General features: G+C 40.3%; 1 protein-coding gene across 8 annotated transcripts in view; it reads right to left on the bottom strand.

Annotated features, from left to right (window-relative positions):
* LOC118235738 (glutamate receptor 4-like) overlaps positions 1 to 21,412 on the bottom strand; it is a 70,253-nt gene that overhangs the window by 4,627 nt on the left and 44,214 nt on the right. For 3 of the 8 annotated variants that reach the window (XM_035433472.1, XM_035433471.1, XM_035433469.1), the window contains exons 10-14: positions 16,505 to 16,711; positions 13,821 to 14,194; positions 4,314 to 4,512; positions 3,191 to 3,438; positions 1,037 to 1,151 (exon numbers count right to left, since the gene is read on the bottom strand). In XM_035433472.1, coding sequence (XP_035289363.1) covers positions 1,037 to 1,151; positions 3,191 to 3,438; positions 4,314 to 4,512; positions 13,821 to 14,194; positions 16,505 to 16,711 — 1,143 coding nt within the window. Of the gene's footprint in view, positions 1 to 257; positions 1,152 to 3,190; positions 3,439 to 4,313; positions 4,513 to 12,558; positions 12,640 to 13,820; positions 14,195 to 16,504; positions 16,712 to 17,008; positions 20,953 to 21,412 lie in introns of those variants that run through there. The other 5 variants (XM_035433473.1, XM_035433470.1, XR_004766909.1 and 2 more) reach the window with 4 other exon arrangements.

Here is a 21,412-nt window from a genome sequence, read left to right as displayed (position 1 = left end):
AAGTGTTCATGCATCCCTGATGATACTGTATTCTTATCTCTCTCTCTCATTCTATCTCTCTCTCTCTCGCTCACTCAGGCTCACACACACAAACTGCATCGTCTAAATACCACGATGCACACGACAACTTTACTGGCAACTGTTGCCAGGCAACTCCTGCTGGCAACAGTTGCCCACAAAGTTGCCGTGCGTATAGTGGCCTTCACTTCCTGTGGGGTTGTGTCTGGGTGTGTGCAACAGTGAGCTCTCAGACTGACCTTACTTCCCGAGTCCTTGGGTCCACACTCCCCCTTATCGTACCACCATTTGTTTTTCAGCTTGTCTAAGACGCCTGATTCACTCAGTTTCAATACGGCAAGGTTTACGGGCGTTCTTCACCACGTGGAAAATAACATAAATAACATCATATATCATGTTATTTTATGTTATTCATTTAAAGCTAACATGGCAAGTGTACTGGAAAGTGAGGGAGCAGAGGCCCCACTGTGGGTACATGTCTGTGTGCTCTCAGACTGGGGGGTGGGAGCTGCAGACATGTGAGTGGGACCTGCTCCATCACTTAAGGTAACAGGCACATGCTGCCATGGCCTTTTTGGGAAGAAATGGAGGCAATTACTGTGAACGCAGAATTATTGGCAAACAAACACATCCAGTTGCTTTTGTTGAAGCCTTTCGTTTGTTTGGGTTTTTTAACATTTAAAATCGCCAACACTGCTGACTATATTTTAACAAGAGATGAAAATTAATATAAATATTTATAAATGACAGTATCAAATCAGTTTATAATTTAATACCACTGGCTATTGACTGTAAATCCCCAATTTTAAGGATATACAGTTGAGTGCATGCACATTGTACCGTGAAGGCTAATATTTCTGTTTTGACAGTAATTGCTCTCCTCTTGTTTTTATTCAGAATTTTTTAACATTTTTCTAGGGCTACATGCCCATCGTGGGTGGGATACAGGTGTCGTCATGGCAGATGTGCTGGTTACCATGGTTACTGTTTACCCGCATTTGGTGACATAGTGGCTAACCTTCTCACCACCGCCTCCGCTGCCACACTCTCCTTTGTCGTACCACCATTTGTTTTTCAATTTGTCCAACAGGCCTTGTTCGTTCAGTTTTAAAACTGCGAGGTTAACAGCACTTCTTGAAACGATAAAACATATTTGTCAGAATATGAACATCCAATTGGAAGAACAAAGAAAGGACAGGGGTGGAAAGCTCTACAAGTGTGCTCCATACTCTGATTCAACTCCCTCAGTTTCAGCTTTCAGTCATTCTGCAGTTTTTTTACTCTATTGCTGTCTTATTTCAGAACCACAAAGGATAATCTCTGCAGTAGTCTCTACACTTAAATGCCTGTACCAGTACAGACGTTTTGACTGCTGTCAGGGCAAGGTTGCAAATCAATGCGCAAATTTACGTGCTCTCTCATGTAGTGCTATGACAGCACCGGTATGATATCTCAAATTAAATGTTAAATTTACTCTGATTTACACTGAGTCTGAGAGAACAATGTCACAGTGACCCATCACTCTGCTATGTCTGAACTTAACAGGGATTTCTCTGGTCTATTATACAAAATACACAAATACAACAACCAGTAAGACCTGTTCGTAAGGCAACTGCAGTAAGTATCTGTGTGCAGAGCTTGAACAGAAAATATGTCAAAATATATTACAAATCAAAAAATGTATTGTTATTATAAACCCACATGTTCTCACTTATTTCTGTTTCTATCAGCCAAGGATGTGCTTAACTGGAAGTCTGTGGTGCAGAACAGCAACATTACACAGAAGTTACTCCCAGAATTAGCCTTGATTCTATTGTTCCAGCACTGTTGCATGAACTAACCTTCCTACATCTGCACCCTGTGAACTTGTCAATTGCAATTCACTGTAAACATGTTCAATGGGAACATATCAAGTGTGCCCAAAGTAAATAAACAGACTATTTTGCTATACTTCCAATTTCAGTGTTTCATGTGAGTCTTATTTGCTGTTCTTGAGTGAATATGGTGAGTCATCTGAAAAAACACAGCCAATCACACTGAATCAGGGTTGATGGGTCACTGATAATGTATATCTATCACTCATAAGCACTTTTTAGACTGGATTCAAGAGATGTTTGCACAGAGCAAAAAGCACACACTGAAATTTGTTTCGCAACAACATCAAAAACGATCACAACAAAAGAAAAGAGAAAAGGAAGCATCTCAAACTGAAAAAGAAAAAAAGAAATATTCATTATGTCATATTTAATTCATTTCAACAGTGGTGTGCTTTTGTCGCTGTGTAAATGAACAGCCATAGTCTGACGCCACACACTCATGGCCACGTAAGTGCTCTGAAGAAAAGACTGACTATTATTTGAAATAGAATTGACAGAAAACTATAATTCCTGAAATCACTGGTGGACAGAACTATTGTCCTCTGTCAGTGGCTTTTCTTGCTAAAATATTGGGCAATACTGTGCATGTAAGATCTGCAGTGTCTGCTAAGGCTCTCTTTCGACAGAGCAACTTCAGAGGGATTTACTAACAGGAGTTGCACTCATTAATATTGCTTCATGTATTACAGTCCCCTGGGAACTAGAAAACAGAGAGCGAAAGAGACAGAGATGACGACTGATAATCTATTTTTACTGCAACAAGAAGCTACTGCTTTCCATTCTAGCTGAACTCACGTACACACAAGCAAACATTCGGATACTCTACACTCTCTCCTATTCTCTTTTTTCCATGGTCATCTGTCCCTTTTTCTCATTTAACAGTTTCATTTAACAATTTTGGTGTATTCAATTTTTGTCCTCCTGTAAGCAAGGTTCTCCTGTAGATCTGTAAATTCCATCATGTGGCATAGAAAAATGAGAGTCTGGCAGCGACAGACTATGCTGCACATTTACACGGCCATCAGATAGTTATATTCAATACAGAAAAAACCAAACAAAGGCAAAACAGAAACACATACATTTTTCTTTCAAGAAAAGCAGACACCCACGAATACATAGTTACCTGCACGAAGTTCTGTAAATTAAAAAAATTGAAAGGAAGCAGATACCATTCCATAGATGCACAGGTATCTATACACAACACATGTGATTGGCAGTGAGAGAGAAGGCAGGCACATCAGGGAGGGTGGAGTAAGATAACAACACATGGCATATTGTTATACTATTCCACCCACCTTAACTGTGAGCCTTTGGGCGTGGCCACGCCGTAGCCCTTGGAGTCCAGGTTGCCTCCGACCTTCATGGTGTCACAGGGCTTCCTCTGCTCCGTGTACTCGTTCATGGTGGACTCCAGCAGGAAGGCGTACTTCCCCTTGGACTTGCGCACCCGCGCCACGCCCTCCGCCGTGGTCTTGGTGAACACCGTGGGCTCGGCGGATTTCATGTAGCCCCACATCTTTTCATAAACCGCAATCTTTGATCTCTGTGAAGGAGGGAGAACTCAGACGGTTCTCAGACAGGAGGGCAACCCAAACAGAAATGGAATATACTGCAATATCTTGTCAATATGTATGACTTTTGGAAAATGTGATGATAAACATATTGTAATATATTGCAATATTGTACAGCAGTAATAATAAGTATAATTTGTATATAATTGTCAGTATATATTAACATATATTCTGTTTCTGAAAGGGAGACTACCACCTTTGTAAAAAATCATAACTTTCAAAACATCTTCTCTTTTTAACCAATAAAATGCGAAAGGATTCTTGTGATACAGAATAAGAATCAAGCTTATTCTGCATCCTAGTTTTGTTTTAACAAACATATGGGCTGCTGTGGGTATTATTTGGGGTCACAATGGTTTTTTCCCTCTGATTTGCAGAATGTCCCAATGCCCAGTCCTTCTGCGGCTAAGCCCAATAATTTATTGCATTAATCACTAAATGTAAAGCTTCCTAGTGCACATCAAACCCACAATCTCTGTAACCACATGGTGCAGCTTCCAAGGAGGGAAAAGATTAATTCACTGTGTAAAGAACCAAGATCCCGCAGGGAACTAAACAAGCTAGCTCTTATCATGACTCTAGAGGCAGCAACCTACTTCAGCTAACACTACAAAAGAAAACAAAATTAAAAAGTACAAACACTGAAATATATTTCCCCGGCTGACTTTCATCGTGTCCCCTCCACACACACTCCCACTAATCACATTTCATTTAATCTGGTTCAAAAAAATGCTGCTGTTGTTCTGAAATGTATACTGTGTACTTCAGTTTAGTGAGCTGTAAACAACAGACTATTGAATCTATTGAAGTGTTTTATGGGTGTGTGTGACCACAGTGTGGTACTTACCCTAAAAAACTCTTTGGTGGATCCAGAATCCAGTGTCCCGTATGCTATATCTGTCTGTTTGGCCAGGTCCTCAGCACTTTCAATGGGGGACACCATCCTCTCCACAGTGAGGAAGGCAGCCAGGTTGGCCGTATATGAGGAAATGATGATAAGGGTGAAGAACCACCACACGCCTCCAACGATACGCCCAGACAGAGACCTACAGGCAAGTGGGGAAGGGCTCAGTCACATCAAACTTGGGGCTGATGAATAACAACTCAGTGGATAATTCATCAGCTAAACTTTTCTAGATCAGAGGTGCCAAATTTTATCCAAAAAGGGCCGATGAGGGTGCAGGTTCTTGTTTTAGCCTAGCATTAAGACACTGCCTTCATCAAGGCATTGACTGAAGACCACGGTTAGTTAATTAGTTGAAACAGGTGTCATAGTCCTGGGTTTAAAAAAAAACCTGCACCCACATCGGCCCTTTTTGGATAAAACTGGGCACCCCTGGTGTTGATATTTGCGAAGGCACTGGACTTTGAACTTTTCATAACTGCCACAAGGAGGAGCCCTGAAGCTATGATACACAAATAGGAGCTGCTTCCATCATCACCTCTATCTAAGATGGGAAAAACTGCAGAAAACAAAAGCACAAACCCTTTCTGTCTACCTGGAGAGATAAAACAGTATACAGCAGTGAGATGGAAGCCTTTGTTTGAAAGTAGGGCTGTTCTTTTCTGTTTCTGTAATGAGAGTGTGACAGCTCCCGACTGAGCCAAAGGAAACAAGAGAGGAAATATCCTCACTGCCAAAACAAGACGGGTGTGTAGAAACATCAAAACGACAAATAAAGCTATTTAAGCACTTTCTGCTTGCAGCAAAGAGATAGAAAAACAGAACCCCAGGAGTGCAACAACACATTTTATTTAAACCCACGTGTTAGTCTGATTTTATTTGGTGCCATGTATTCATACGTCATGTACACTGTATGAGAAATAGGGACAAAAAAGCCCTTTGTAGGGTAATAGCTGCATAATGACAAATACAGTGACAAAATAACTATCAGTCATGCTCTCCTCTTCTCTGCTAAAGGGAGCTGGGAATGAAGTGTTTTAGCTATGAATTAAATTCCTGCTAAATGTCCCACCACCCACTCACCCCATGGTTGGGGGAGGATTAAAAGGTGTGTGTGTGCGTGTGTCTGTGTGCTTGTGGCTGTAGCCACACTGACCAAAATACTGTACTGCACTTCATACACAAGCTTTTATGATACTTAGCCAGATACACTGACACTGACACCAATGTGACATGACATCACAGTCACTTTGTCAACATGGCTGATATTTGCAATGATGGCTGATAAAGAATTAAAATAGTTTGAGTTTCCATCAGGTTTACCACATCATAGACAGTTCCCCTGCATTTGCTATTGTGTCTGGACTAGCTTTATTTATTTCAGTGACTATATATAGGAAAAACAGGTGCACAGTGAATGGGCAGTCAGTCAGACTAAAGGTCAGCCAGAGAGAGTTTGATCTCCACAGAGAAGTGAGAGTGTTCTGTGGCAACATCGTACTATCAAGTAAGATACGTCACTTCCCAGATGTCTCCCAATTATACCATTTATACAAACTAATAAATGTGTATGGGTATATGTATAGCACCTTTGAAATAAAGCAAACTATATATATACAGTGAGCTCCATAATGCTTGGTTCTCTGCTCTACAATTTTAGATTTGCAATCAAACAACGCACATGTGGTTAAAGTACACATTCTCAGCTTTAATTAAAGGGTGATTCAAAACACTTAAGTTTCACCATGTAGAAATAAAGAGCACTTTTAATTCATAGCCTGCATTTCAGGGCACCATAATGATAGCTGCTGATAGCAGCAGCAGAATAGGACTGGTGTTTGGGGGCTTTTCTTCATTATGGTGAGAATTCTTCGGTCATCAACTGAAGAGGTCTTCCTTAGCCTTTGAAAGCCCTTTGAAATTACTGAGCTCTCCAAAGCTCTTTCTTCTTAATGATGTTCCAAACAGTTAATTTTGGTAAGCCTAAGGTTTGGCCTATGGCTCTGTTCTTTTTCTTCTTCTCAGCCTCATAATGGCTTCCTTGACTTTCTTTGGCACAACTCTGGTCCTTATGCTGACAAAAGCCAATAACAGACTCCAAAGGCAATCAAAAGCCTGGAATCAAGATCCTGAAAGCTCTCATGCTTGCAGTAAAGAAGCAACTGAACACACTGACTAATCAGAAATACTTGTGAAGCCGTACACACCCTTAATGGCTATGTACAGTATAAAAAGTGCTGAAATGTATATATGGTGAAACCAAAATGTATTAAAATACCCTTTAGTAAAAGGTGAGAATCTGCACTTTCACAACATGTGAATACTATATAGATATTTTAAAAATTTTAGATAGTGATCAAACATTTCACATGTGGGTAAAGTACACATTCTCAGCTATTCACTGTTTTATTTCAAATCCAATGTAAATACAGAATCAAAACAACAAAAATTGTGTCACTGTCCAAAAACGTATGCATTGCACTGTGTACATAAACATATATTAATGTATACACCACAATTCAGGCATATTGCTATACCTGCTGTGTCAAAATTCAGTTTATAGAAACAAATAAATGTGACAAGATTATAACTTGCCAGCCTCACAAAAAATATTTGAGCACCCATATAGATTTCTTCACTTCTTTCTTTATGTCTGAAAGAAGTCTTAAGGCACACCATTTCTGTACAAACACACGAATAACAAGGTAAAAGAATTTTGCAGTGTTTCAGGCTTCGGTCTATTCTGTTGCAGAATTGTGATGAGCTAGGATGGCATCTCTGTAGAATAATATTTCTGTAGCACACTGTTGACGCAAAACAAAATATTTTAACAGCCTGTTACACATGGTTATGATCATTATTAATAATAACAAGGCAGACATGAAGCACACAAAACATTTTCACCAGAGGAAGCTGCAGCCATATTAATATTACAGGGCCTTACAAAAATAACAGCATGTGATCCTAATGTTGTGTACTCAAAGTGTGTTCTTAGCTGTTGTATTCAGGCTCATTGTTATGTCCACCCTACAGGAAGTCATGAACAGGAGTGCCTCTGGTTTTTCTTGATATTTATTTGGTCATGCTTTCTGCCACATTTAAAAGACCCTTACTCCAAAGAACATCTTTATTTGGAGTGTTCTTTACTTTTAAAATGACAAATGACATTCCTGTCATTTTTCCCACTAACATGTTAGAGAGATACTGCAGCCTGAAACTGCTCACAATTTTATGCATTTGGGAAAAAAAGAAAAAGCTAGAAGGCTGAGGAATCAAGGCTTGGTGCCACTAGTGTTAAAAATAAACAGTGCAGTAAATGAGTGACGCTTTAGTCAGTGGGGGAGGGAGCGTAAAACGGCAGGATCCTCATCCGCGGTGGTGTTCTGATTGCGTTATTTTCTTTATCCATAATGCATGAGGATCCATGAGAACAGTCGCAGACAGGAAAGGCACAGCTTAGACAGGGGATCACCTCCTGGAGGGAGCTGCCAATCATCTTCCCTTATGAAACTAAACCACATTTAATTATGGCCTTGTTGGGAGAGACAGAGCAGACAGCCTGGCAGCTAAACTGTCGATAACTGAAATGCATTGTATAACACAAATTGACAGATTAACTTATGACCTCTGCTTTAAAGAAGGGAATAAACAATCACACTCTTTCTGCTATTGAAGCTTACAAGGTGATATCTGCTTCAAAGTCACCTCTTGACTTACCAAAACTAATGCTATAAAACAGCAGATTTTTGTGATCCCTTCACCAAAGGCATTTGTAAGGGGAGTGATGCCAATATTTGGCGATATTTCATGTTTAAGTTATGCACTGGTCAATGGTTAATTAATGGGATGTTCATGTCAGAAAATATATACTTTAAGGCCATAAAAGCCTTTGCAATGAATAACGTTTAGCCTGAAGTTTTTAATAATGCCCGTCTGCATAGGTTGATCACAACTGGAATTATTGGGAATATCACACTATAAGAGGGGGATCTCCTGTACATGTTCTCCAGGTAACAGTTCGTTGAATATGTTTGAAACAAAGCAACAAGATCAGTGTATGTAAAATGTACAGAAGCAGTAGTGGTGAAACCTGTTGAGGCCTCTGACATAGTTACATTCCAATCTGACATGTCTGTGTAAGCAAACACTGTGCAAATTCTGTCACGTTTTTCATTTTTCAGTTTGAGGACAGATAATATCTACATACAGTTAGTAAACATAATGCACACTTTATGTGTACATTGCCGTATGTATATGTATGTGTAATGCAATGTCTATCCATCCATTTTCTAAACTTCTGGTCATGGTTGCGGGGGCAAGAGCCTATCCCAACACACATTGAGTGACAGGCAGGAATATATCCTGGACCGGTCATCAATCCATCACAATTGACTCTCCAATTAACCAAAATTGCATGTCTTTGGACTGTGGGAGGAAACCCACATGGACATGGGGAGAACATGCAAACTCCACACAGAAAGGACCTAGGCGATTTGAACACTGTAGCCTTTTGCTGTGAGGTGACAGCACCATTCACTGCATCACCATGTCGCCCTGTGATGCAGTATCGTAACTTTAAATGTAACGTAAATATAATGAGATAGAGAGAGAGAGAGGGAGCTGACCTTGAAGTAGACAAAATAAGCGTCAGTCAGAACTCCCGCGGCAGACTGCGGACCCATAAGACTTTAATACAGTATTTGTGTGATTTTGTCCCTCTCTGATGTAGAACCGAATATCTAGCAATCAATTTGGCCATGCATGGCGGGAAAGTAATTTGAGCTTCAGTACAAGCAGAGGTATTTTTAAACTTTAATTTTGATGTGATTACGGAGCGGGCCAGTCACACCCGCCCGATTTTCCAATTCAGTGCACATACTAAGAGCGAGAAGAATAAAATCTTTTTGCTGTATGAAAGTATTATTGCGTGAAATTGCTTTCAATTCTCTCATTCTCCTACAAACCCTCTTCTGTCTCTTTATGATACAGTGCCCAGCAGTCTCTCAAATTAATCTAATCATCTCTAATCTGTCAGGTTGCTTTTTTCAGGTTGAGCCTTTCATTCATTACTACTACACGGAATACAATCCTGGATTCATATTTCAGAAAAGGGGAGAAATGAAAGAACACTGATTTAAGAAGAGAATTGCCCTCAAAACCCAAATCTTGCATGACTGTGGACAGATCAGATTATTTTTTAAAGAGCAGTAGATGAACACCGCCAATGGTATGGTGTCCTTGAGTCGCAATGAGGTGGGGAAAGACTGTTGTAAAGGCAAACATTTCAAGGTCAGTTTGATAAAAGAACAGTCTGTGTGGGGAGAATTATGGCAGAACTGGAGGCCCTGGCAACAACAGTGTGACAGAAGAGCGAATATGCCCATTGCTGTTTAAAACCCAGTTTTAGACCAGACAATGAGCATCATTAGTCATTGTTCTCTGCAGACACCTTCATCCTTTGTCTCTGATAACTCCTGCTTCTACATCCTTCACTCTCTACAACAGGTTTAATCTGCTGAATGTTCCCCGGATCAGTAGAGAACAATGCCATCTCTCATTTCACTCAGTGTTATTGCTCCCTGGTGCTTTCACCCACAATGCACAGCAGAGCCACTATTGTAAGATGTACTACAGCTGGTAGCAGCTCAAACATGGGGTCTTGTGTATTACCAGGAAGTGATAGAAGGGAAGAGAAAAGAAGTAAATATGCATGCACACACACATACACACACTCACAGACACACACGTGAGCACACGCACACAGCTCAGACAAGTCACATCATCCTTTGGGCACTACATAAGTTATAATCAGTGAGACAGAAGCCTGAACATGTCCTTGGGACCTCAGTGGAATCCACCACAAATGTAAAGTTTTGACACATAGATTCATCCACCCTATGAAGGCAAGGACATTTCCCCAGTTAGAGCAATCATTTGTGCCCATTTACTCAAATTCTCTTCTCTTCTGTTTCCAAGGAGACCTACTGTTACTGGAGATACACATACAGGGCAATTAATTACCTTATTGGCATCAGCTCTAACAGTCACATTCTCCCACAGGAGAAGAAACAACCACAGGACAGCAGGAATCTGGGCCCCATGGCTATTAACGTAGATTAGCATAAATATTCTGACTCCGAAATGAGCCACTGCCTCAGCACTCCATCGTGTTAGCTCAGCTGGGCTTCACCGAGCCCTTTGGATCAGTAGGATTACCGTAAGAGTTCTGTTCCCCATAGTAACTGCTTCAGTTCACTAAAACCTTCACACTATAACATGTACAGTATCTCTCTGTACATCTAGTTCAATATCAACTGTGAAAATGAATGAAAAAGGAATATGGTGAGCAGAGGCATTCCAAAATACATTAAAAAACACAAAATGGATTTATTTTAAATTGTAAGCATTGACCTCACTTCAGCAGTTTTCATTTTACCTGTTGCTGTATTAGTTATGCATAGTCACAGCCAAGATAGACACGGCCTAGTGTTCTCAATACTTTCACATTCACCACTGAACTCCTTCAAAGAGACTTGGATGGACTTGCTGGAACAAATTTAGCTGTGAGATTTAATTTTGGAAGGATGCAGGGTAGACTGATCTTGAGGGAAGATTAAAGCAGATCAAACTGAAAAGTGATTTTCAGCTCCATGTATTCCTTCACATGTCTTACTTTGAATTAATGAATTCAAGCATCTTCGCCCCATGATGGAATTATGTCCTCCAAATAGAAATTGATCATGGACCACCTGAGAGAAACAGGGCACCTGCACTGGTATACTGATGTACCATCACTATCAGCATGTTTCACATGGACAATGGTAAAGTACTCTTTATATTGACTAGATACTTCTTCAGCCTTCTGGACAGGCCCCCCTTCACCTGCCTAACCAGAGTATGAACACTGATGAGACAAATTACCGCCATTAAATGTTAATTGTTTATCAAGCATTTAATCTGAGTGAAGTGAATTATTCTTACTACAGATGAGTATGGAATACTAGTGATGAGTATGTGCTATTAATGATTGACAGCATCAAGCACACAGAGGTAATATATTATTTCAGATGAATAAATGATCATCTCTGGACAGACATAAGATCAAAAACAGACACCTGAGAAGAGTGATCCCCAGAGGGCCTGTCATTCAGCCTGCACAGAACCCCTCCCATTCAAATAATCTCGGCTGAATCGATAAATCCACTCCTCCCAAGTCTGAGAGTGCAGAGATTTTAAAAAACGAAAACTCTATTGGACAGTGCCACCCCAGGACTGGGGCTTGGCAGCAAGACTGTAGACAAGGGTCTCTTGGTATTGAGCACTGGAACACTGCAGGATTTTATTATTTTCCGGTTACAAATGGTGTTACCTGGGTGAGCTCCTCCTCCACAGAAAAAAGCAAACAAACAGACATTGGGGCCCTGGAAGAGGATGCCTCAGGAGACAGAGTGAATGTCTTTTATGTCTACAGTCAGAGAGCAGACAAAATAAAATCAACCATGTTCAAAAGACTCTCGCTGCAGGGCTGTCTCCATGGATAAACAACGTATGCAATGCGACTGATTGTTGGATGAGAGACACATCTCACCATCGGACCACAGCCAGCCAGCAGGACCACAGAAACAGTGTGTTTCAGGGATTCAAAAGTATGGGTTACCTCGACTTCACTCACATGTCTTCTGGCAAATTTATTTTAGGGCAAGCTGATTGACCTGTAGTATTTTCCGTCCCTTATTGTAAGGGATTCTCATGCCCGCAGGATCTTTAGGAATAAGGTGACATTCACACAGGCTGCCCATGTTAACACATGGCGCTCTCACAACATTACTGTAGCATCGCAGTGACGTCATCAATGTGCTACAGTATTGCATCGTAGCAGTAGTCGGTCTAGATGAGAGATGGTCTAGTGCTGGCTGGGTGCGGAATATCAAAGCTGAGAGGATGTTGTTCCCAGGCAGCACACAACAAGAGCAAGAGCACCTAAGGGCTATTTATTGAAAGTTGTATGCTGACTGGGGTCCTTATCATATTTATGCACGGATATACAAATGAGTCTCTGTACACGTGAAACCTAAATGGAAATGTTTCATTGAATTTAATCAAAATCATAGGTCCGCTATAGCCCCTTTGTGGAGAAGCTATAGAACACAAATAGGCGGCACTATTATTTTGATTGTGCTCTAAGTACCTTGGAGTCCTTGTGCGTCTGTTTTTTTTGTTCCTTTGTTCTCCTTGTCCTGCCATTTGAGTGACCACTTATCTGGGAGGGCTGAAAAATACAGTCGCTTTTTTCCTCGGAGAACTGAAAAATGTTAGAGCTCTAACAGGAAATGCATGCTGCAACTGCAAAAGGATGAAGCACTGTATAACAGGCCCTGGACCTGGTTTGGCAGGAAGTGATGAAACAAAGCCATCAAAGACTAAAGACGAATGAGGCAGCATCTGGCAGGACAAAGTGATTTTTTGCAGTGTTGAATTGTGAGATAGGTGTGAATGCACACAAACAGCTCCTTTGTGATGGGTACAATGGCCCCTTTGACCCCTCACCCCTCATACCACACCCCTCAGCCACACCCCACAAAAGAGGATCGTCAGCAGGATACACGACTACTACAAACGGCTTTTCAGAACCACAGTGTACTACAGTCATGGCATGAGATTGAAGAGGAAAGCGTCACAGTGTTCAGATGCATGGAGAAGCACGGGAACAGATCTGCAAAAGCTCACCATGAACATTACCCACAGTGCATGAGAAGGCTTCCATGACATGGGCAATCAACAGACACACATTGCCAAAATAAAAGCCACTGCTCACTCTTTGAATAATTATCATAAGACTCTCTATGCCCTTGGATGATTTTCAGATGTAAATCTCCCAGAATGCTCTCCAGAGTACAGCTCAATGTCAGTATAAAATTCTGAAACTCCCTGGCAGATTTTTTTTCTGCCTTCCTGCAGTGATGACCTTGATAGTCATCAATTATTCACTAAACGTGTAAACAAGGTCATCAATAAATGAAACTCTAAGGCTGTGTAACATGGTGCTCTAAAAGTATGCTAGGCTTTCCCTTCTTAGTGCATTTGAAATGTACGTAAACTAAAACCTCTGAATGGAAAAAGCAATATGCAGCAATAGTAGGGATAGTAAAACTCCATAAAGGCCTGCTAGCACCAAATCTCATGCATATTAAAACATTGTTACATTAAAAGGTTCATATAAATTGCATAATGTATGTCTACAAGGTGTGTATAAATTCCATGTGAGTACATGGTATATACAAGGTACACACCAACTAGTACATAATGATTGGGAGTTAGATAGTGGAACTGCATGTAAACTGCATGGCCTATTTCCTTCATTATTTCAGGGAAGCAAATACAAGGGAAATAACGTATGTGCACCATGGAATCTTTGTTGGGCCACAAAACAGAAATCAGCTTAAAACTCACCTTGGGGAGATGTCACATCCTTGCTGCATGAAGGCGCCCAGCGAAAACCAAAGGCTGTTGAAAATGCCGAACTCGTTGGGCGGCTGGTCGCTCGGCTCGCCATCGGTGCCTTCCTCCGGCTCCTCGGTGTGCCACTCATACGGGCTGAAGCGGCTGACCAGGAAGAGCACCACGCTCACGCCGATGTAGGCGAACACGATGCACATCCAGATCTCATAGGCCAGAGGATCCAGGAAAGAAAAGACGCCCGGTTTGGATTTCTGGGGCTTTTTGATCATGATGGAGATGCCCAGGCTCATGAAGGGCTTGGAGAAGTCTATGACCTCCTCTCTCACCAACGTGATGGTCAGAGGAGCCACTGCAATCTCTGCTTTCTGCAAAGATGAAAGAGAATTGTCAGCTAAGTTTCTTTACACCACTTAAAAACTGGAACACATGAGCAATTCAACCAAAAACCTACTGAATAAATATATTTCGAATAATTTACTGTTTGTTGTCGCAGGGGTAATGCATTTAATAATGGTTAACGAAAATAAAATAATACACTTTATTTCTATAACATATTTCGTGCATGTTATTTTTTTTTACAAAAAAATAAAACAATATTTAAAATGCTCAAATAAAAATTATACTGGGGAAAATAAGGTAATAAAGGTAAAAAAAGAACAAAAGCAACTCAAATCAACTTAAAAGCTGACAAAAAGATATGTTTTCTAAAACGAGCTACCATTGGTGGCTCTCTGGTCTGTAGAGGCAGGCTGTTCCACAGTCTAGCAGCATTAAAGGAAAAAGACGCTTCACCTACTCTACCACAGTGAACTCTATCAGGGTGGATGTCATGGATGATAAATGTGTTGAACAGCCATTGAAGGGAAATCGGTTGAAAAAGACAAAGCCAAAACAGACTGAAAAAACCTATATGCAGCCATGCTTGGAAAATATGACCGATTGCCCTTCATACATTTGTATTTTATTTATTTAACCAGGTAAGTCTCATAAATACAGACACTGGTGTGGTGGAGGGACAGGAGAAAGTGTAAAAAGCCAACTGCATTCAAAAATCAGGGTAGCCAAACCATGTTAGTAAATTCTCTCATTGCAGCTATTTGATAATAATTTTGATGAAACAAAAGTATTGGAAATCCTGTCAGAATCTTTTGTTTCTTTCATTTTCAACTAATTGTGGTAGACAAATAAGGGGACAAAGCACATTTTCACTTTCATTCTGCCTACTTCTTAGCATTTTGTGATTGAACAATCTTTTGCCTGTTCACATTTAAAACCAAGGCACTTTAATCCAAAAAACTTAATTCACAGCTAAAGTAGAAATTAAATAATAAATTCTGGGAAATATGCTTACTGCACAAGATGGAAATTGGATACAGCCCTGGAAGTCTGGGTGCATATACAGCTCTGCTGTAAATCCACAAACTAGATTACTTGTGACGTAGCTACATTTCTCTTCTTGCCTCAGCTCTTGGAAGATCAAAATTAATCCAAGAAAGAAATTAAACTTTTATAATAGCCGACTGACACATAAAAAAAGAAGTACAAGTTTGCCCTCGGCAGCAAAAATTTGAAAGATGACAGTCTCACAGTATATGCATTAAAACACATTGCCTGAAAGTCGGAAGGAACAGTTTAACAAAAAGTGTCCTCAGAAGTGTTGTCACATGGGGAAAAAGAAAGGTTGTAAGCAGTAAAGTGCTGACAGGAACTGTTGAGCCACAGGCAATAAGAACAGCTACTCTCAAGTCCTCCTTTTAAAGAAGGTATGTGAATGATGTTCCCTGAGTACCGATATTCACAAAAACCTGCACTACTCCCACACCCACCCCTCCTTTCCCCTTCAGCACCTGTAAATAACTTTCCTTAAGTAATATACATCAGAACTATGGAAATCTCTTATACCACCCACCAGCTGCCCAATACACATGAGCCTCACTAACCCTCTCTACACCAGTAACCCTATCACCCCTAATCTCTCTAAACCTGCACCCCCTATCACCCATAAACATTCTACAGCAGTACCTTTGATTAACCTAACCCTCTCTACACCAGTACCCCAATCACCTTACCCTCTCTACAACAGTACCCCCGATCACCCCTAATCTCTCTACACCAATACCCAATATCACCCTTAAACTCTCTACACCAGTACCCAATATCACCCCTAAACCCTCTATACCAGTACCCAATATCACCCCTAAACTCTCTATACCAGTACCCAATATCACCCCTAAACTCTCTACACCAGTACCCAATATCATCCCTAAACTCTCTACACCAGTACCCAATATCACCCTTAACCTCTCTACACCAGTACCCAATATCACCCCTAATCTCTCTACACCAGTACCCCCAATCACCCCTAACCTCTCTACACCAGTACCCTTAATCACCCCTAACCTCTCTACATCGGTACCCTGATCACCCCTAACCTTATAACACCGGTAACACTGATCACCCCTAACCTCTCTACATCAGTACCCCGATCACCCATAAACTGTCTACGGCAGTACCCCTGATCACCTCAACCACCCTGCACCAGTTCCCCTGACTACCCTTTTACTATTTCCCTGACCACCCCTTACCCCTGTTCACTAGTACCTGTGATCATACTGTAAACGTTTCCCTTGACCAGCCCTTAACCGTGTGTACTAGTATCCTCGACCATCCCTTACCCCATAAACAAGCTCTCCGACCATCCCATTCCAGATTTTGGTGTCCGGGTCCCTTGCACCATACTTGCCGTCAGGCACAATCGAAATCTTGTACTTGATGCCGATGTGCTTGGCGATCTCAGAGGCCAGGTCTACGCAGTAACCCTCATATTTGTCATTCCCTTCAAACATCTCCCAGTTCTTCTTCAGCATCACGTATGGACCTTCCTGCAACAACCAGATGATGCCAAAGGAGATCAAATTGACCTTCAAATGGCTCACAGCCAACAATGGACCCAGACAGCCCAAGACAGCATGAGAGATAACATACAGACATAGTACTTACGAAGTTAAGGAAACCAAATGTGCTGAAAAATACAATGAAGGTTTAATCCTCAGTATGAGATGAACAATGGTTTAATCAATGTTAAAAATAACAAATATTGTACACTATTTTTACGGGGTGACATAGCTCAGGACGTAAGAGCGGTTGTCTGGCAGTCGGAGGGTTGCCGGTTCGATCCCTGCCCTGGGCGTGTCGAAGTGTCCCTGAGCAAGACACCTAACCCCTAACTGCTCTAGTGAATGAGAGGCATCAATTGTAAAGCGCTTCGGATAAAAGCACTATATAAATGCAGTCCATTTTACCATCCATTTGAAGAAGGCCATCTGTTCCATACAAGTATTCCTACATGAACCAGCAGAGAATTCAGTGAAAAAACTCATAAAGGTCCTGGCTGACTGCAACATGCCTGAAGACCAACAAAAATATTTTACACACTTCAAGCCATCCGGTTACACTACTAGTTTGCATGCAAGAGGAGGGGAGCTGATCTGAATCTGAAGTAGATTAAACCAGAATTGATTACGAGTGGGGTCAAAAACAACTGTGCCAGCACCTGCTGTCAATCCATCTCCTCTCATAGGGTCTTTAAATAGGATGATCTGGCCATAAAAGTGCATTTGATTTGATGTTGTTATTATATATTCAGTTCAGATAAGTACTCCTCACTTAGAATCATAAGGTCATATTTTAAAGGTAAACCAAGGATGGCAGTGAACAACATCACACACATTTCCTGTTTAGTACTCTAACACTTGTGTTATGACACAATATTTAAATGAATAAATGCTGCCATAAATAATAAATGGTTTGACTATCCAATAGAAAACAGCAAAGCAAATTAGATTTTTCAATGTTAAACAAGCACACGAATTCATCTTCCCTCAAGCAATATTGCCTTATATATACCTGAAGTATTGTCCCTATAGAAAATATTGCATGACAAAGACAGACTCAAACTGTGATGCAGAATTATAGGCTGAATATGCTTATTGGTTTTTACAGTTGTATTATGCTTCCCTGACAGCCCCCCAAAAAATAAATTTAATTGCATACATTTTAAAACATACTAACAACACTGACACCCATAAACACATTTATACACAAATTACACAATACACACACAAGCACACGCACACACACGCACACATGCACACACACACACACACACACACACACACACACACACAAATTTGCACAAGTACAATGCACAAAGTATAGTACTTACAGGTATGGTAAAAATTTCCTTTTTCTTGTACCAAACTTTCATTTCTCAAGTACATTCAAGATTTATAAATTCAAAGTCTGTGTAAAAATCACGACCAATTCAGAGTGATAACGATTATTCAGTCTATAAGCAATGCATTTTAAAAATATTTAAAACCATCCCACTTTGTCCATACCATTTCAGCTTTGCAGAGTGAAAATCTCATGTATATATAGAGAGTAAGCTCTTCCATGAAAAGGCATTGCAAAAATGCATAGTCAAGTTTTCAATATTTGTGTGACAGATAAAGGCATAAGGGAAGAGACAGTAATTACAGTCTGTTCGTTCTGCTGAGCAGTGATAGCAAAAGCCAAGTTATATTCGCAAAGTCATTTCACAGCAGCTGCCAAAAGCAAATGCAGGATTAACTCCACTGTGCAGTCTAAAATACATTTTTCTTAATTACCCAGCAAGGCAACAGATGAATGTAACCACAGTGCTTTTTTCAGGGGAAATTTGTTAACTCCAAATATATATAAAGTAGCTCAACAGCAGTGCATTTTGACATCTCGCTCCCCTTTGTGTAAACCGCAGGCTGAGCTGTCAGATGAATCAGTTGGCCCGGGTGAGACAGCTGAGCAGGGTTCCACTACACGACATTTCTACAACAATTAAATCAGTCGCTTCCAGCTATAAAGATCCGAAAACCACAACAGGGAATTCAGAGTGACACATGAAGTGCCTCTCTCTCTCTCTCTCTCTCTCTCTCTCTCTCTCTCTCTCTCTCTCTCTCACACACACACACACAATGATAATCCTGTACAGACACCAGCAAAAGCACTAAGTTCCCACAATGATGCTGCATTTGGGGTTCAACCTTTCATTCTAAAGCTGTAGTCTGAGAAATACAATGACAACACAGGGCTTGTTAAAAAAGTGCAGATAAACATTCAAATTTTTCTAATAGGCTGAATTAAAAGCAATTTCAAACCATCCACCGTTCACCACTCAAAGTGAATGGCTATAATTGGGTAAGACTGTGCTCAGTGACTCGTCCTTTGCAATGCTCTGGCATTGGTCAGGCATTTGATAAAAGCATTTACTTTGCAGTGAGAAACTGAATAAAAAGAAGAAACAAAGCATTTCATATTACCACAGTAACAATGACTGCTAATTCAAAACAACAGCAAATTAAAAAAAATATGAGTGCATGACCAGTTTTAAAATAAAAAGTATAAACCTGCCTGCCATTCATAAACACCGTAGTAATAATACAAGGCCACTCCTTATTTCTTACCAATTAAAAAAGACCAAAATATTACAATCATTTTAACAGTTCAATTGTCATTTTTCACAGACATACTTCAAATTATGAAATTTCTCCTTTTTTTATTTTAACAGTCAACTGAACTTTGCTATACTCCACTTCTAGTTTCCCATATAAACTGTTATATTCCTTAAAATCTGAGACTCTTTAAAATTTAAAATGCTTCCCAGTTGATTAGTCATGTAAAATTAGTAGTATATAGTTTAATGAAACAGTTCCCTACGAATATACTACACTGCCACCCATAAAAAAGTAAAATGATATTTGCTCAATATATTTTACAGATGATCCAATACTTGTGAAAATGAAGAAACACCAGAGAAAAAAGAGCAATTTTTGGTTTACACTAGATGTTCAGTGTTAATTTATATTTATGTTTAATTCTAAATGCATTTATCTCATGAACCGACAATATATTTTTCATACTACAGCCTGGAAACTCTGGAACCAACAGAAACTGGCAGATCTTTAACAAGATTTTGGAAACTTCTCATTTAACTAGAGAGATCACAATGTACATAGCATTGGTTAGCATTTAACATATATTAAATTGAACTGATATTACAGAAAGCAAGAGTTGCCTGTTTTTGATCTAGTTATTCACAAATAACCCAAAACATGACAATGAAAAATAGCATTTGCCTGTGCAAAACGAAAAGCTCACACATAATCTTTTTGTATTTTTCAATGCTCATATCCCAGGTAAAAAAAGTAATAATAGCTGAAAAATATTACAAGCAAGACAGCTACTTAAGAAGAGCAAATCACTTATCAAGACTGCAAATGTGTCCTTGTAGCCACTATAAAAAGACAATGCCCTTATGCTGATGCAATCAGGCACAAGAGCTTTGAGAGTGAATTCATGAATTTGGCACCATGTTTAGTGTGTTATTAGATACAAAGCAAAGCCAAGTACCCATAAGTACACTCTGCTAATGTTAGAAGGAAACCTGGCAGGATTTTTAAAAAATGGAGAAACACACTTCAGAGGCTTGTTTAGACTTAATGCCACTGAACATCCAGCTTCATCTAGCTGTAACACTGGTTGTGGTCTTGTCACCAATGCAATTGAGGATTTCAAATGTTTTTGAGATAAGATGTCTTGTGTTTTTAATGAAAGTTTGAATAATTAACTCTGAGAAATTAATTTGTGTAGTCAGAATTATCTTTGCAGCCACTGTAGTTCAACATGCTGAAGTTTACAATCCATGCTTGGTTAGAATACACCTCACTCCAACAAATAAGTCTACTTTCACAGCTGTATCCCAACACGTAAGATGTTTGTCTGATAAAAAGGAATGAAGAAAAGGTAGAACAGGGGAAAAAATATCCTTGCAGAAGCTTCATATCAAGAGGTCAGTCACCCTTGTGGGTGTAGGAAATGCCACATTCACACAGCAAAGATCCAGTCCCCTCATCGGCCTGAAGGAGGCGCAGTCACAGGTACAGTCCATCTCAGCAGCTCTCTCCCGCAAAGCTGGGCCTGTGCCACTGGCTGCAGGTGTGCGGAAACACATTCATAAACCCCCCGATTGGAGGCTCTGTCCGTTTCTGGATCAGTTTCTGAAAAAGGGGTTGTTCTTCACCAGGGGCTGAAAAGAGGAGGATTCGACTGAAGCGTAACTCTCCACGTGCCCTTAAATTTCTCCACTCAAAGAAAAAAGGAAACTGGGACATTTTTTCAATACCATGCAACACACGCTCCTTCTCCCTCCATTATTTCATTATGAATTTCTACAATAGGAACAAGACTATCCAAAATAAAGAGAAAAAAAACAACAAAACAAAGCAAAGCTTGAAAAACATGATGAAACTGAACTGCTTAATTTCCCCAGTGTGTTAAGCTGTGAAATGTACTGAAATACAGTGCAGACCATGTCTTTCTTATCAGACTGACAAGTGCGGCGTAAAGCCCTCGGGAAATGGACCCGCACCTAGGTTGTGGCGCGTTTGATTGCTTCCGTGGGGAACACTTCATTTGTGCTCCTGAGCAAAGTGGTCTGTCATGGATGAGCAAATAAATAAAGGCAGAGTGTGCGGATGTGGGTTTCA

Source organism: Anguilla anguilla, chromosome 9, assembly GCF_013347855.1.
Source record: "Anguilla anguilla isolate fAngAng1 chromosome 9, fAngAng1.pri, whole genome shotgun sequence".
Classification (NCBI taxonomy): Eukaryota; Metazoa; Chordata; class Actinopteri; order Anguilliformes; family Anguillidae; genus Anguilla; species Anguilla anguilla.
Note: the sequence above shows the minus strand (reverse complement) of the source record. Positions and strands in the feature narration are given on the sequence as shown.